Here is a 17,685-nt window from a genome sequence, read left to right on the forward strand (position 1 = left end):
CCAAAGAATTTGAGTTTGCAATCATTTTCAGGAAGAAACTGCGTATTATCTGACAGAATTGCAGGGGTGTCAATACTTTTGGCCACAACTGTATGGAGGGGAGTCCAGGCGTCTCTTGTCGGCATACCTCTTCATTCTAGGGCTAGCTCTCTCAGGTGCCCCTTTAGTCTCCTCCCAAATTCCGGGAGAGGTACACCCGAGGCGGGGGAAATGGGGAGAGGGATGCTGGGATGCTGCCCAAAGACTTGGAAGAGAATTCACTGGGATGGTTATTATAGGCAAACTCTGCCCAGGGAAGAAATGACCCAATCGTTCTGATGAGCATTGGAGAAATGTCGAAGGTAGGAAGTTAGAACTTGATTGACACGCTCCACTTGCCCGTTGGACTGTGGTTGATAAGATGAGAAGTCCATGGTTACCTTCATTAAGCCGCAAAGGGCTCTTCAGAAACGGGAGGTGAAATTAACCCATTGGTCTGACAAGATATGTTGCGGGAATCCGTGAAGTCGAAAGATATGGTGCAAGAAAATCTTCGCCAACTTGGTGACGGAATTCAGTCCACGCAATGGAACAAAGTGACCCATTTTAGAAAATCGATCCACGACGACTAAGCTAACGGTACAGTTCGAGGAACGAGGGAGGTCAGTGATAAAATCTATAGCAATATGGCTCCAAGGGACTGATGGCACAGGCAGCAGATGCCGGAGTCCGGAAGGTAGCTGATTTGGGACCTTGTTCCTGGCACAGGACGAACAGGAAGAAGTGAATTCCAAGACGTCTTGGCGAAGTGATGGCCACCAATAATGGCGGAAAATAAGAGAGTCTTTTTGACTCTGGCGTGTCCAGTAATTTTCGAGGACAACGCAATACTCACTCTGTCATGCTCTGACACAAAGGTCTTGCCTGGTGGTGGAGTAATGATCTTTAGTGACAATCCTAGCCGGATCAATGATGTGTGCCAGTTTCTCCTCTATGTCCACTGGCTGGAAGGACCTCAATAGGGCATCAGCCTTAATGTTCTTATTACCAGGCCGAAAATGAAGCTCAAAGTCAAAACGTCCAAAGAACAAGGAACATCTGGGTTGCCGAGGATTTAACCTTTGGGCTGACTGTACGTAGGCCATATTCTTGTGGTTGGTAGATATGACAAAAGGATAAACAGCACCCTCAAGGAGATAGCGCCACTCCTCCAAAGCCAACTTAATGTCCAGTAGTTCTCTGTCCCCAATGTAATAATTGCGTTCAGAGGAGGAAAACGCCTTAGAGAAGAACCTGCAGGTAACCAACCGCCCGTAAGTGGACTTTTGCAAAAGCACCGCTCCTGCTCCAACAGAAGAAGCATCAACTTCGAGGACAAAAGGCTTATTGGCATCCGGACGATGAAGCACAGATGCCATAGCGAATACTCATTTCAGAGTCTGCAAGGCGTTTTCAGCCTCAGAGGACCAGAGATGAGGGTTGGTCCCTTTGCGAACAAGAGCGGAGATTGGTTTAGTCAGAGAGGAGAAATGCGGGATAAACTGCCTATAATAATTGGGAAAGCCCAACAAACATTGGATTGCCTTTACTCCAAGAGGGCGTGGCCACTTAAGAACAGCAGATACTTTCTCCAGATCCATCTTTAGACCAGAATCCGAGACAATATACCCCAGAAAAGGCAAAGAGGCCTGCTCGAAGACACACTTCTCCAGCTTAGCGAAAAGATGATTCTCTCTCAGACATTGCAAAACTTGACGTACGTCTCGTCTGTGAGTGGATAGATCCGGAGAGAAGATGAGGATGTCATCTAGGTAGACCATGACACAAGAGTAGTGGAGGTCCCGAAAAATGTAAGTCACTCATAGTGACCATCTCGCGTGTTGAATGCGGTCTTCCACTCATCCCCAGCACGAATTCGAACCAGATTATAGGCTCCACAAAGGTCAAGTTTATTGAATATTTGCACTCCTCTCAGGCGGTCAAAGAGCTCAGGGATCAGGGGCAGCGGGTGTTTGTTTTTGCCCATAATGTTGTTCAAGCTTCTGTAGTAAATACATGGACGAAGGGAGCCATCTTTCTTCTTTACAAAGAAAAAACCAGCGCCAGCAGGAGAGGAGGACTTCCGAATGAAGCCTCTGGCCAGATTTTCTTGAATGTACTCCGACATGGCTTGAGTCTCCATAGGTGAGAGTGGGTAGATTCTGCCTTTAGGCGAAATGACACCAGGGATGAGATCAATGGGGCAGTCGTAGGGTCGGTGCGGAGGAAGGTTCTCGGCCTCCTTGTTGAAGACATCTGTGAAAGAACCATAAACGGAGGGCAACCCGGAAGGGACGGAAAGGGGGACACCTACGGGACGCACCAGCAGCAGACATCGACCCAGGCAGGACCCTCCCCAACATGCCACCGCAACCAGGGAAGGACGGATGGGAGATGCCAGCTAAAACAAAGAAAGCCATTCTCTCTTTGTGCAGCGCTCCCACCTGGAGCTTCACCTCTTGTGTGACCTGAGTAACAGTCTTCTGCAAGGATCTGCCATCCACGGGTGCACGTATCCGGGGATTTTTTAAGGTCCTCACCGTAATCAAAAATTTAATAACCTCCTCAAGCTTAATAAAATTCCCAGCTGCGCTCGAATCCACATAGGCTGCCACCGAAAAATGTTTATCACTGAAATGCAATAGGACGGACAGAGTGAGGGGTAGAGAGGAGTCACATGCACCTAGGGAGGCCTCTCTTACCTGACCTAGACGAAGGAGTTTTCCGGACGTTCAAGACAGGTGCGGAGCAACTGAGACGCAGTCCCGCAATAGAAGCAGATACCCTGAGTGCGTCTCTCCTTACGGCATTGCTCGGACAACTTAAGTTGATCCACTTGCATTGGCTCAGGTGCAGGAACTGAAGAGGATGTTCTGGGTCGTGGACTGGGTGGCCCACGAGTGGACGGAGGGAGACGAGGAACTCTTCTCTCCCAAACCATCTCGCGAGTACGCTCCTGGAAACGAAGGTCGATACGAGTAGCGAGAGATTAAATCCTCTAAGGCAGTTGGAGTGTCCTGACCTGCTAACTCATCCTTTATACGCCCCGAGATCTCGCCAGAAGGCTCCCACCAGTGCGTCGTTATTCCAGCCTAAATCGGAAGAAAGGGTACGGAAGTGAATGGCGTATTGGCCCACAGTAAAAGACCCCTGGTGGAGGTTAAAGATGGACTCTGTAGTAGAGTCCAGACGACCCGGCTCATCAAATACTCGACGAAAGGTCTCCAGGAAGATCGATAGCTGGGAGACCACGGGATCACCACTCTCCCAGACAGGGTTAACACATGCTAAAGCCTCCTCCTCCAGATGGGAAACCAAGAATGCCACCTTGGCCAGATCAGTGGGGTATTGCACAGGCAGAAGCTCGAAGTGTAAACGGCACTGATTAAGAAATCCCTGACACAGTTTGCGGTCACCATTGTACCAATGTGGTTTAGCCAAACAGGAAGGGGGGTGAGGAGTCAAGGTTTGTGCAGAAGTCGAAGCGGCTGACTTCAGGGAGAGCAAACGGTCGTCTACTGAGGCCATATAAATAAGAATATTGGCCGGGATGTCCCACTGCTGGGCCAGCTCTTGTTGCAGACCAGCCAGCTGGGAGGCATTCCCTGGATTGGAGGTCTGCAGCGCGGACAGTTGGGAGTCCATGGACTTCATAAAAGACATAATACGTGTCTGGTTCTCCCGCAAATATACAAGCTCCTTTTGGGCGGCCGAGGCACCAGCAGGGTCCATGGCCTGATTATGCTATTAGGGTCTCTAGAGGAAACCCGAGAGTGGACCCTCAGGGTCATGATTCCAGAGCCCCCAAGGGTGAGCGGACCAGGTGAAAGTGCCCCTTGGACTGGAACCGGTGTACACATTTTGACCTTGTTTGACCTGTTTTCCAGTCTCTCCTTGGACTGGAACCGGTGTACACATTTGATGATGTCGCCGGCAGTGAGGTGCTTTTCCCGTGTGGACCAGAAGTGCGCACGGCATGCACAGTAATTGCCACCGTATGAGGTAAGACGGAACTATTCAGTATGTTGCGCCCATACACCTGATATTCCCCGCAGACCGGAAGTCGGCTGCTTCCCCAGGATGCATATTGTGCGCTGATGTTGTGGGAGGTGGAGTTATGTCCGCCCCGTCATTTCTGGCGGACCGGAAGTCGGCCGCTTTTCTATGATGTACATCGGGCACCAGCGCTGTGGGAGGTGGGGTTATGCCTCTGTTTGGGGCGTGTTCTGGTATTCCCCGCGGACTGGAAGTCGGCCGCTGCTCCAGTGTGCACTGGCGGTGCCGGAGGCGGAGTCACGCCTCTGATGCTTTCCTTTTGGCATGTTATTCACAACTGGAAATGGCGTGGCTGATGGCGCTGGTCCCCGGGGGGGCCGCCAAATAAATGGTCCGTGCACGTGGAAAAGCACATGTGACATATGAGGTAATCAAATGTGGCGACAGGTGCTACCAACTATGTGATTGCACATGAGGTTATCTATAAATATGCCCTTTTTCCTCCATTTCACGCGGACAGCATAGGGAGTGGAAGGTTTTGTTTGCTCTCATTAATAGCACTATGGCACTTTACAAGTTTAGTCCCCTGAAGATTTTACTTGGATGAAACGTGTTGGGACACCACCTTAGGGAAAGGGCAGGGCATGTGCAATTTAGGGCTAGCTGTGGACTGCCCTTGTTAGGGCAGGAGTCTGGGGATTAGCTGATTGTTAGCCCCTTAGGGATGTGGCAGGGCATTGTCTTCCCCTAATTTATCCTCCAATTGGATTGAACAGAGGATCTTCTGGGACTCCTGACCCACTACTCTATTTGGTGAGACTGTTCCTTTTATACATTACTATCTCACCTGACCGTCCATTTTTGTGGTCCTGAGAGACCCCTTTTTTCGCAATTTTGCATGATGTTTACATATATGTGCAATTAGGCTATGGCATTTATGAGTGGAATATGTCTCGATTGCTGTACCTTTTAGATGTTTTGCCTACTTATACAACAGATTAATAGGTGACCATCTATATCCTTAATGCATCTAGGTGGGGTCCCCTTTTTTCTCTGTTTGGGGCCCATTTGCTAGATGAGCATTTGTATGCTGTTTAATTTTCACATGGGTGACACGTTAGTACTCTTTTAATTGACGGATTAAAAGTTATGTTTTATTTTCCACCTATTGCTTTATCATATATCTTATTATTTGGGTGAGATTCTACTTATGTCAATTCCTAACAGAAATTGTCTTTATGCTTTATTGAGAACACAAAGGACAACAAGACAGGAAGCAGCGGCAGACACAGGAGACAAAGAAGATGACTAGTAAGCAAAGGGGCCTGAAGACACAGGAAGGCGCCAGGCGCAAAGACGCTGGGTCTGACCGAGAAGATAATCAGGCGCCTTACCTGACCCGAGACCGTACAGAAATACCCGGTTGGCGCCACCATGACTGGGCGGAGCCACTGGGTCGCGACCTCCCAGGGACACCCGCGGCAACATGCGCCGACTGCTGATTCACTGAGATCCAGAGAAGTCAGGTGAGCGTCGGCACAGGACAGTTGCGTGGGCGTGCACAGAAGCGGGGAAGTTCCGGTGAGGACCAGCTGGTGTAACACATGCCCATGACTTGTGGAGCCCAGAGTGTCGCTTCCAGCTTCCTTTGTGTGACGCGTGTGGGTCACGGTTGCCATAGCGGCGGCTTGTTGACCCTGCATGTCACGTTGTAGGCCTGGGGCGACGTCATCTCCGGCGCACCAGTCGTGTGCGCATGCGCCGTGTACGATGTCCAGCGATCCTTATTGGCCATGTGCGCATGACTACGGCATGTGTGACCTGGAACATCGCTTCTGGTGTCCTTGGTGCGGGGTGTGCAGCCGATTTTTCCTCATGCGTCGCATTGGAGGCGATGTTACTTTCGGTGCACGCGCCGTGAGCATGCGCCGAATACTATGTCAAATCGGGGAACAGCTGAGGGGGTACATATAAAAGGGCAAGCACACAGATATCAGCTCGGTCCCCTGAAGAAGCCCTCGCGAAACGCGCTTTGGGGCTGCGCGGTCTGACTGTGCACAAGGACTTATATGGGCAAGATTCCCTCTGATGGCACTATGATTTATTTTTTTACCTTGTGGTGTCTGAATCTAATTAGTAATAGTGTCAGCTTTAATTCCATGCTATTTGCTTATGGTAAAGTTTTTTATTATATCTGCCATTTTTTAGTAGGATGATAAAATATATATTGTTATGGCATGGTGTCCTTTGGAGGTTAACTTCCCAGTCCATATCTGATTTGTGTTTGCCCCAGACCTTCTATTGTTCGTGTCCTTCATTTTTTTTTTAACTCTTTGGTCCATATAACTTTTTCTTAAAGTATTTAAATATGGTGCCATGGTACAATTTAATAATAAAAGATTTTTTGTAAATTTTAAATGGGTTTTGTGTACTCCCTATTCTTCTTGTATGCAATTATGTTTTGGAGTTTACCTCTTGTGTTTGACAAGTTTTGTTAAAGGCTGTGTGGCCTTTTACTCTTGTGGTGTTACACCCATTTCTGTTCTAATTTGTCTATTTAAATTACGGTACATGAGGAGATTGTGTATAGTGATGCCCAAGTATTTGAGCAGCCACGATCAGTGGAAGACAACAGTGGGGAACGGCAATTAAAATCTCAAGAAATAGATGATGAGAACCAGTTGCCAACAAGTGATGTTGTTAAGGCACCAAATCAGGAGGACCAGATTGCAGAAGTGGAAGATGAGGTGATGGACGATGAAGTTACTGACCCAACACCGGAAGGTGCCATGCAGAGCAACGACAGCAGTGCAGAAGGGGAGGTATCTGCAGCACTGCGGCAGGCAAGAAGAGGCAGTGGCGTGCCAGAGGGAGAAGGCGGGCAACTGTTCCCCAGAACACCCACATGCTGCAAGTTCCCATGCTAAGGGTTAAGTGTTCCTTTTTTTTTCTGGTATATTCCCATGCACCCCTTTCCATCCCCAAAAAACATGCAGTTCATGGTTTCTTATTTTTCATATCGTTTTAATCCTCGTCCACCATATCAACAGGGTCATCATGCCGCCCTTGCTCAAAATCTTTAAAGCAGGGGTCCCCAATCTGTAGCTTGAGAGCCACGTGTGGCTTGCGGCCATCTGCCAGCCTAGTGCATTAGTACCAGGTGGAGCAAACAGCTATTAAGAGCAGATCTCTAGATGGTTGTGTGTAGCCCTGCAGAGCAGAGCAGATCTGAATGGGGTTAAGCTAGGAAACCTTGGAATATTGTCTTGGTGTGATTTCAGTGGAAAAGCTTTGTTTGTCATTATACCAGTTAAGGGGGCTCTCATTGTCAACTGCCATTTCTGAAGAGGCACAATTTTCGAAACGCGCATCAGAGGGTTAATTGGTAATTATGTTGTGGATTTTCTCATGAAACACGGTTTTCTTTTTGCCAACTGGTTCTCTGGCTTCTGTGTTTCGGACATGCTTTACTCCACCAGTGCTGTCCATTGTGTAAGTTCTGCACTTGCACTTTACCCTTACAGGGGAATTTATTGATACATCTGGATGGAAGCTCTTTCTTTCACACAGTTGTCATTTCTGATTTATTTTACCTAACATCTTGCACTTTAACAATTTATTGGTTGTGTTCTATTTTTAAATCATTTAGGTGTGATTCCACTAAAGGGAGACTCCATATGACCAAACTTAGTGTTATTATAGCAATACTAGTATCTTAATATGCTCTCATTATAAAGCACTAGCACTTGATCTAGCCCCAGTAGGGAGATTAATTCTTATTGCTAGTTGTGAGCAGGGTGGGAGCTGGATGTGGCTCGCACACTTCTCTCAGAGCTGAATGTGGCTCATTACCTTCTTTCATAGCTGAATGTGGCTCATTACCTTCTTTCATAGCTGAATGTGGCTCTCATGGTAAGAAAGGTTGTGGACCTGTGCTGTAGAAGGAATTTAAAGCAATAAACCCTGCCTGTATAACTCTTTGCTCACTTTGGTAGCTGCGGTACTGGCTGCAAGACCACATTGTTGAATGCAGGTTGCATTTTGCGTTAAACATGTAGTGAAGTCTATGGCAAGCATGGTGCTTACGACTTGTAACCAGAGACAGAAAATCCACGTAGCCCTAGCCTAGTTCTCATTGTGAATGTGACCTTGAATCTCAGCGCTTTCTCAGGACATAGGTTTAGCTATTTGTCATGAAAAGTTCTACATTTATAAAAGACAATATATTTAGCTGATAGCACACAAAATGGACATACAGCATAGTGACAAGTCAAACAAGACAATTTCTGTTGAAGAAAATTTACTTTTCAAACCAAACTTCTTGAATTTGAAAATGCTGCTCCACTGTATGAGCTTGTTGATGCTTTACAAGAGTTCTTTTGAGGACAAGACATTTCACACATTCTGATTATGTATATGGTTTCTACCATGTGTGACTGTTTTGATGTGTAAGAAAACTTGCTTTCCTTGTAAAATGTTTCCCACATTTTAAACATGAATATGGCTTTTCACCGGTGTGAACTCTCTGATGTGTAACAAGATGTGATTTCACTGTAAAACATATCCCGCATTCTGAACATGTAAATGGCTTTTCCCCAGTGTGAATTCTCTGATGTGTAACAAGATTTGATTTGTGGTTAAAACATTTCCCACATTCTGTACAAGAATATGGCTTCTCCCCTGTGTGAATTCTCTGATGTCTAATAAGATGTGATTTACTTCTACAATATTGCCCACATTCTGAACATGAACATTGCTTCTCCCCTGTATGAATTCTCTCATGGGTATAAAGATCTGATTTTTTCTTAAAACACTTCCCACATTCTGAACATGAAAATGGTTTCTCCCCTGTATGAATTCTCTGATGTATAACAAGCTGAGATTTCTGCTTAAAACATTTTCCACATTCTGAACATGCAAAAGCCTTCTCCCTTATGTGACTCCTCTGATGTGCAACACAGTTTGAGTTTGTTGCAAAACATTTCCCACATTCTGGACACGAATATGGCTTTTCCCCAGAGTGAGTTCTCTCATGTGTAACAAGAGTTGATTTTAGATTAAAATATTTCCTACACTTTGAACATGAAAATGGCTTCTTCCCTGTGTGACTTCTTTGATGTCTAACAAAATCTGACTTCAGGTTAAAACATTTTTCACATTCAGAACATGAAAATTTATTTTTTATAGTGTTAGCCTTTTGATTTTTAATATCATTACTGTGACTTATATTTTTCTTAATCTGTGGAAAATCAGGAGATAGAAACTGAGTAAAAGAATCTTTGCTGAGAAGGGCTGAGGATAGAACTGGGATAATGCAATGGTCTTCATATGCATCTTGTTTGGTCAAAAGATCATCCAGTTTCAAATCTGAAGGTGGCAGAAATCCATCTAACCTCCAGGTAAAGTCATCTGTTAAGAACAAAACTATTACTTTTTCAAAAATATAACATTAAACATAATATTTTTTGGAAACAAATCAGTATAACATGTCCATTAAAATTTTTCACCAAGACAGTGGTGACAAAACAGTTCCCTTTCTTACCGGAGGCCACAGAGCAAGGATCAGTAGATAATGATGATAGGACACCAGGCTAGTATCTGTGTTGAGTCCAGCATTTTCATAGGATCATGCTTCAGTGTTCCTCCTACCACTTTTTTTTATTAAGACACTCAGAGGAGAATTATAAAGGGGCCTGATAGTCATTAATAGTACATGGTATCTGTCTAGCACATTCCTTGACAGGACCAGTATTTTCATGAATGAAGAGACCATGACTTTGGAGAAAGGGTAAGACTGGTGTGACGACACAGCATTTTATCAGAATTAACCAGACGCCTATTTTCACCAAGCCAGGAAGAATAGACTGTTATCTATATGTTGTCTTTTGAATTTGTGTTTCTTTCTGATTGGTCAAAAAATACAGACTTTTGTTTGTATTAGCCTGTAATATTGACTTGTACGTTGACAATTGTTGTAACATATTGTGCTGTTATCCTGGATGACTAGTGATACAGGGTCATTGAACAATGATGTTTGCTGATATGTTCATTATACATTGGCTAGGCCAGCTACTTTGTTGACTTACTAAATAGAGGAGGAAAACCTATGCAAATAGATTACATAATCAAATAATGCAAGTTGATCTAGTCACTCTTCTTCCCCTTTACCTGTGAATGATGGCTTGAAGAACGGTTGTGGACTATAAAAAGGGGCTCTGTCACATTGTGAGCTATAACCATACAGAGATATATCCAGACATTTAAACATACAAAGATCCAAAGACTCTTTGCAGACAGAAGCCAAGACATCATGGCTCCCTCCCGAGGGACACAGATTTGTCTTTTTACAGGATGCCAGCATAGGGGACACCATGGCCCCGGCTGAGTGGATACAGATATGCTCCTTTGACCATCGCTGAACCATGGATACATTAGGGGTAGTCAGGATTTTGACCCACCGGTCACCTGAGCCCCATGGATAAGTTTGTGAAAGCCAGAAATGGAACCCAACGGTCACCTGGATCCAAAGAGATGATCGGAGAAGCCAGTTTGTGACCTTCCGCTCAACTGGCCTTGTACCTCAATGGACTGTCATGTTCCTAAGTTTGTAAATCAACAGCCGCGGAGACACCATCACATGTTTCTCAACGTAAGCAATGACTAGCCAGGTCTTTAACTGGGAAGGAACAGCCACGGGAAGGGCAGTCTCCAATGAAGGAAACCACCTATGCCAAAACATGGTATCCATCCACAGACAGCTGTTTCGGGGTATTGCCCCTCATCAGTGCGGAGTAGGAAACTGGCTAGTAGGAGCAATGCCTAGTAGAGACTGTGAAAAATGATGAATGACCTCATGGAGATCAACATCCAACACTGCGGAGACGCAATCACATGTTTCTCAATGCAGTGATGCTAGAGCAATGCCCCCATCCCTTATGGGAAATATGCAAAAACATGTAAATCAACAGCCGCAGAGACACCATCACATGTTTCTCAACGCAAGCAATGACTAGCCAGGTCTTTCACCGGGAAGGAACAACCATGGGAAGGGCAGTCTCCAATGAAGGAAACCACCTATGCCAAAACATGGTATCCATCCACAGACAGCTGTTTCGGGGTATTGCCTGTTATGAATGAGTCACCGGAGGAGAAAAAAACAAAAATGCAAGCTAAGTCCAGAAAACCGGAGAGGTTGGTAGCTAGCGGATTGCAGACCCCTGATCCTATTCACAACAACAGTAGCCGTGGAACGTTCCTACGGTGGTCCTAAATGCCTCTTCACAGCTGGCTGTTTCGGGGTATTGCCGCTCATCAGTGTGGAGTAGGAAACTGGCTAGTAGGAGCAATGCCTAGTAAAGACTGTGAAAAATGAGGATGAATGACCTCATGGAGATCAACATCCAACACTGCGGAGACACCATCACATGTTTCTCAACGCAGTGATGCTAGAGGAATGCCCCCATCCCTAGCCGCGGAGACACCATCACATGTTTCTCAACGCAAGCAATGACTGAAACTAGCCAGATTCCTACTCCACACTGATGAGGGGCAATACCCCGAAACAGCTGTCTGCGGATGGATACCATGTTTTGGCGTAGGTGGTTTCCTTCATTGGAGACTGCCCTTCCCGTGGTTGTTCCTTCCCGGTGAAAGACCTGGCTAGTCATTGCTTGCGTTGAGAAACGTGATGGTGTCTCCGCAGCTGTTGATTTACATGTTTTTGCATATTTCCCATAAGGGATGGGGGCATTGCTCTAGCATCACTGCGTTGAGAAACATGTGATGGTGTCTCCGCAGTGTTGGATGTTGATCTCCATGAGGTCATTCATCCTCATTTTTCACAGTCTTTACTAGGCATTGCTCCTACTAGCCAGTTTCCTATTCCACACTGATGAGGGGCAATTGTTGTGAGCTCATTTTCTCGTTCACCTTTGATGTCCGATGAACTCCATCTGCTGGTGAAAGGAGGTGGTGAAACTGATTTGGATGGGAGAAACCTGTCACCTGAACAGGTGGATTGCGATTGGACATCCGGAATCTCTGAGTGGATATAAGGCAGCCGCCGCCCTGTAGGGTTGCGGGTGATTTTTCTGCTCTGAGCTCTGGCCTCAAGTTCAGTTCCTGTCTTCTAAAGCTAAGTTTTGCTCTGTTATTGTTCCATGAGCTTTTGTCTGATTTGCTTAGTTTTGTGTTCTGCCAGCCCCAGCTGGGGCTCTGCTGAATTTCCATTTTTGTCCCTGATCGGTTAAATCTCTTTTGCTCTGTCTTCAGAATATATCGGAGTGCTGATATAGGGATTTTGGAGTCTAGTGACTTCAGGGCCATTTTTCCTATCAGACGTGTTGGGACATTTTTGGTAGGGTTTTTGCGGATTGCAGCCAGCATCTTTTCTGTCCTTTCCTATCTAGTTAGTTGGGCCCCATCGTTTGCTCTGCCTGTCTTTCTGTCTGTGTTTGTGTTTTCATCTGTTTTCACCGACAATACATTTTGGGGGCTGTCTATTGCTTTGGGGTCTGCTCTGGGGCAGTTTAGATGTCCCCTTTCTTTCTTTAGGCTTATTTAGTTCTCCGGCTGTGAAGAGGCGTTTAGGACCACCGTAGGAACGTTCCACGGCTACTGTTAGTTGTTGTGAATAGGATCAGGGGTCTGCAATCCGCTAGCTACCAACCTCTCTGGTTTTCTGGACTTAGCTTGCATTTTTGTTTTTTTCTCCTCCGGTGACTCATTCATAACAGGCAATACCCCGAAACAGCTGTCTGTGGATGGATACCATGTTTTGGCATAGGTGGTTTCCTTCATTGGAGACTGCCCTTCCCGTGGTTGTTCCTTCCCGGTGAAAGACCTGGCTAGTCATTGCTTGCGTTGAGAAACATGTGATGGTGTCTCCGCAGCTGTTGATTTACATGTTTTTGCATATTTCCCATAAGGGATGGGGGCATTGCTCTAGCATCACTGCGTTGAGAAACATGTGATGGTGTCTCCGCAGTGTTGGATGTTGATCTCCATGAGGTCATTCATCCTCATTTTTCACATGTTCCTAAGTTTGTCGTTACCTTCTCTCTATGCATGCCACAGGTGGGTGGGGTAGTCGGCCCTGGAAGCACTGAAGTAACAGCTGGTCTTATCCTGGCAAGTCAGCGAAACAGTAAGACTCTGTAATTTGCCCCATCTTGGGTATTTTGCTGCGACTGTTCTGTTTTATTTGCCTTTTTTGTGGTTCAATAAAATATTGCCACACTGTTTTACCCTCACCCTGTGTTGTTAGAGTAGTAATATGCCCACAGTAAAAGGAGAGTGGCGGTTCGATGGGATAAACCCTGGTCCCTGCAGTTTCGTCTAGTGGATCAGGGCACCCACTTACCCCCTGTTCCCATAACTGGGTTACCACTTTTTTTTTTTAAACCCTTGATTTTCTCCAAGACAAAAAAAAAGGATTTGTCAGAGAATGTGATAAAACACTAATGTAAGCATTATTTTCTAAATGGTGAGCGGGACACTCAGTAAGTTATCACTGATCATTGGCCCACACACACTTCCATGTCCCCAGTTTCCAAAAAACAGAAGTATAGATGAATACACTAAAGTACTGCTGAATGAATTTTTCACAAACCGTAAAAGATTAGGTGACATACCTGCCTCCAGATCAATGCTCTGGAATGGAATGTCATGGCATTTCCTAATAGTTATGATGTCAGAAATTTGAAATCATTATTAAAATATATCCTTAAGCCTTCACTTTCCCAAAAAAACTTTTACTCCACACCTCAGTTGTAGTAGGAAAAAAACAACTTTTCAGGCTCTGGTTTCCAACTGTGCACAAATAGTATTACTATTGGAAGACATTGGTAATCTGATTTCAATCCGGACCTCAGTCTTGTTCCTATGAAGCTTTCCAGGCTTTGATCTCTGAACACCATAAGATCAGAAGTCTGAGTGCCGAAATATTGAAAAAAAAAATATAAGTAAAATGTGAAAGTAAGGAGATTATGCTCCTCCAGTTGCACGGATCTTCATGAAGCAACAAGTGGGTTGTCCAACACTTCACTGAAGAAGCTGATATTTTTTATGTGTTATTTCAGGGCCATAATAAAAGCAAAACAAAATAAAAAAAATACACAAATAAAAGGAGTTGCAACATGTTTTTAAGGATAGTGGATAACCTTTTATTTGCTCAGACCCTCACTTGTCCCTAGAACATGGCTTTGCAGAGCTTCGTGTAAATGGAGTGAAGGCTGAATATGTACTTGAGAAGACAAGTACAGCGCTTCCCTATCTCTGGCAGTCTCATAGTCAATGATGGTGTATAACTCCCCTTCAATCTCCATCTAATCAATTGTCTGCAGAGCCCAATTCTTGAAATTGATAGGGGTTCTGGAGGCTTGCTCTTCAGTGATCAATAAGCGATAACTTAGAAACTTGGTTCACATCTTTTAAGCTTCTATAGCCAAAAGAGTTAAGAGAAACAGTGAAGGCATGCTACGAGTGGCAAATTGGCAACATTCATGCCAATTGGAAGCCAATAACTGACCTGTTTAACCCCTTAGTGACCAAGCCAATTTTGTACATAATGACCAAGTCAATTTTTACAATTCTGACTACTGTCCCTTTATGAGGTTATAGCTCTGGAACGCTTCAACTGATTCCACTGATTCTGAGACTGTTTATTCGTGACATATCGTACTTCATGTTAGTGGTAAAATTTCTTTGATATGACTTGCGTTTATTTATGAAAAAAATGGAACTTTGGCACAAATTTAGAAAATTTTGCATTTTTCAAACTTTACATTTTTGTGCCCTTAAATTAGAGATTCGTGTCACACAAAATAGTTAATCAATAACATTCCCACATGTCAACCTTACATAAGCACAATTTTGGAAATATAATTTTTTTTTTGCTAGGATGTTATAAGGGTTAAAAGTTGACCAGAGATTTTTCATTTTTCCAACATTTACAAAACCATTTTTTTTAGGGACCATATCATAGTTGAAGTGAGTTTGGGGGGACAATATGACAGAAACTGCCCAAACGCGACACCATTCTAGAAACTGCACTCCTCAATGCAGGGGCGTACATAGAAATTATGGGGCCCCATAGCAAAAGTCTGAATGGGCCCCCCCTCCCCCACCAAAATAATAAATTTACCGTCGGGTCAGCTCACCATCTTGCGTCTCCACACAGCCTCAGCTCCAACAGCCGGTAGCCGCCCTCACATGTGCAACTACTTAAGGCCGGGCCCAGCATACACTGCTCTCTCTGGCTGGAAAGTCAGCCAGGAGGTGTGGCATCCTTATGCAAATCCAACCAGAGAGTTCAGCCGAGAGCAGTGCAAGACTAGAAAGGAGGAGCTAGGAGGAGCCACTAACAGAGTGACGGCGGCGCACACATTTAATTAAAGGCACACGGCACAGTACAGCGGCTGTTGCGGTCCATCTCCAGCGGGCCCCCTCACCCCTCGTGGCCCCATAGCAGTCGTGTGCCCTTCTACCATTGGCGGTACGCCACTGCCTCAAGGTGCTCAAAGCCACACTGAAGAAGTTTAGTAACCCTTCAGGTTCTTCACAAGAACTAAAGCAATGTGGAAGGAAAAATTGAACATTTTACTTTTTTCACAAAAAATCTACTTTAGACCCAAACTTTTTTATTTTCACAAGGGTAACAGGAGAGAATGGATCACAACATTTGTTGTGTAATTTCTCCTGAGTACACAGATACCCCATATGTGTGGGAAAGCTTCTGGTGTAGACCCCATGATGCACCTAAACAGTGGAACCCCCAAAGTTTTCTTTATAGATTGTAAGCTTGCGAGCAGGGACATCATTCCTCTTGGTATCTGTTTTGATCTTTGTGTTTATTGGTATGCTGTAATGTCTATTGTCTGTACAAGTCCCCTCTATAATGTAAAGTGCTGCGGAATATGTTGGCGGTATAGAAATAAAATTATTATTATTATTTTTATTAATTCTAACACCAACCCTAACACAGTCCTAACCCCAACACACCCCTAACTCTAAACCCAACCCTCACCGTAATCCCAACCATAACCACAACCCCAACACAAGCCTAACCCCAACACAAGCCCAACCCCAACACAAGCCCAACCCCAACACAAGCCTAACCCCAACACAAGCCTAACCCCAACACAAGCCTAACCCCAACACAAGCCTAACCCCAACACAAGCCTAACCCCAACACAAGCCTAACCCCAACACAAGCCTAACCCCAACACAAGCCTAACCCCAACACAAGCCTAACCCCAACACAAGCCTAACCCCAACACAAGCCTAACCCCAACACAAGCCTAACCCCAACACAAGCCTAACCCCAACACAAGCCTAACCCCAACACAAGCCTAACCCCAACACAAGCCTAACCCCAACACAAGCCTAACCCCAACACAAGCCTAACCCCAACACAAGCCTAACCCCAACACAAGCCTAACCCCAACTCTAACCCTAACCGAAAAATATACATTTTTTTTATTATTTTTACCTAACTAAGGAGGTGATAAAGGGGGGTTTATTTACATTTTTTTATTTTGATCACTGTGATAAGGTCTATCACAGTGATCAAAATGAACCAATAGGAAAAATCTCCTATTGCCGGCCGTGATGTGGAGGGCTGCGGGACAGAGCCAGATGGTCCGGGGATGCCGGAGGTACCAGGGGGGCTCGAAAGACCGCATTTCTCTCTCCTCTGGTATGCTAGATCATATCAGAGGAGATAGAAATAAAAGGGAAATTGGATTTTTTTTTCCGGTCGCCATTATTTGGTGAGTAACGGTGATCACAACACTGGGGACGGTAAAAACCGACCCAAAGCATGTTCTATGGCGTCTCAGCTACCTCAGGTAGCCGAGACCTGGGAGAGTTTCCGACACTGAGGGGCACTATATCCTTATTTCTCAGCGCCATTAAAAAGCAGCGCTGAGGAATAAAGCCCCTTAACTGCCACCGTTAAATAGCGTACTGCCGCTCGTTAAGGGGTTAAAAAGGTACACAAGCATTTTACGTACACAGAACAATGTAATTAAAGGGAATCTGTCACCAGGTTTTTGCCACCTCATCTGAAAGCAGCTTAATTTAGGAAAAGAGACCTTGATTCCAATATGTATCACTTAGTTTATTGGGTGCAGCAAATGTGACACAGAGCTTTTAGATGTAGCATGAAGCAGAGCTCAGAAAGCTAACCCCACCCACACCAGGATCTCTATGTACAGTGTCTCGGCAGCTACCTCACGCTGTCCTAAGATTACATACCAAAAACCTGATGACAGATTGCCTTGAATCAGAAACTATATCTTTACTTATCAATGGATCTCTCCAAACAGTATATCACCACAATATATGGTGCACAGAACAATGGCTAGTCGATCAGTCTGCGTGCATCGAACAATATGGGCCGATGTGCTTATGATAACGATTTTATGACGGCATAAAAGCCATCGCATCTAAAGAATGAGTGTTCTTTAATTTATCAAGTGATTGCCTGCCTCTTTATGTGAGCTGATGGTCAAGAATGAGCATTCAAACTCATGCTCTGTCGTTGATTATTTGAATGGGCTATTAGAATAGTAGGAATGTATACTGTGTATAAGTAGGGTGAAGAATGTAGAAAATAGCCACACTATAAAGAAAAAGTCATGGAACTTTGGATATCTCAGGGCCTATCCA

The 17,685-nt window shown here is 45.0% G+C and overlaps 1 protein-coding gene across 4 annotated transcripts in view; it reads right to left on the minus strand.

The window, feature by feature from the left end:
* Window positions 1-8,297: 8,297 nt before the first annotated feature.
* The window catches only part of LOC141051211 (oocyte zinc finger protein XlCOF7.1-like), a 49,505-nt gene continuing 40,117 nt past the window's right edge, over window positions 8,298-17,685 (minus strand). For all 4 annotated transcript variants that reach the window (XM_073548088.1, XM_073548090.1, XM_073548091.1 and 1 more), the window contains one exon: window positions 8,298-9,423. In XM_073548088.1, coding sequence (XP_073404189.1) covers window positions 8,438-9,423 — 986 coding nt within the window. In that variant the 3' untranslated portion in view covers window positions 8,298-8,437. The remainder of the gene's footprint in view (window positions 9,424-17,685) is intronic.

Source organism: Dendrobates tinctorius, unplaced genomic scaffold, assembly GCF_039654945.1.
Source record: "Dendrobates tinctorius isolate UK_male_01 unplaced genomic scaffold, ASM3965494v1 ptg000155l, whole genome shotgun sequence".
NCBI lineage: Eukaryota > Metazoa > Chordata > Amphibia > Anura > Dendrobatidae > Dendrobates > Dendrobates tinctorius.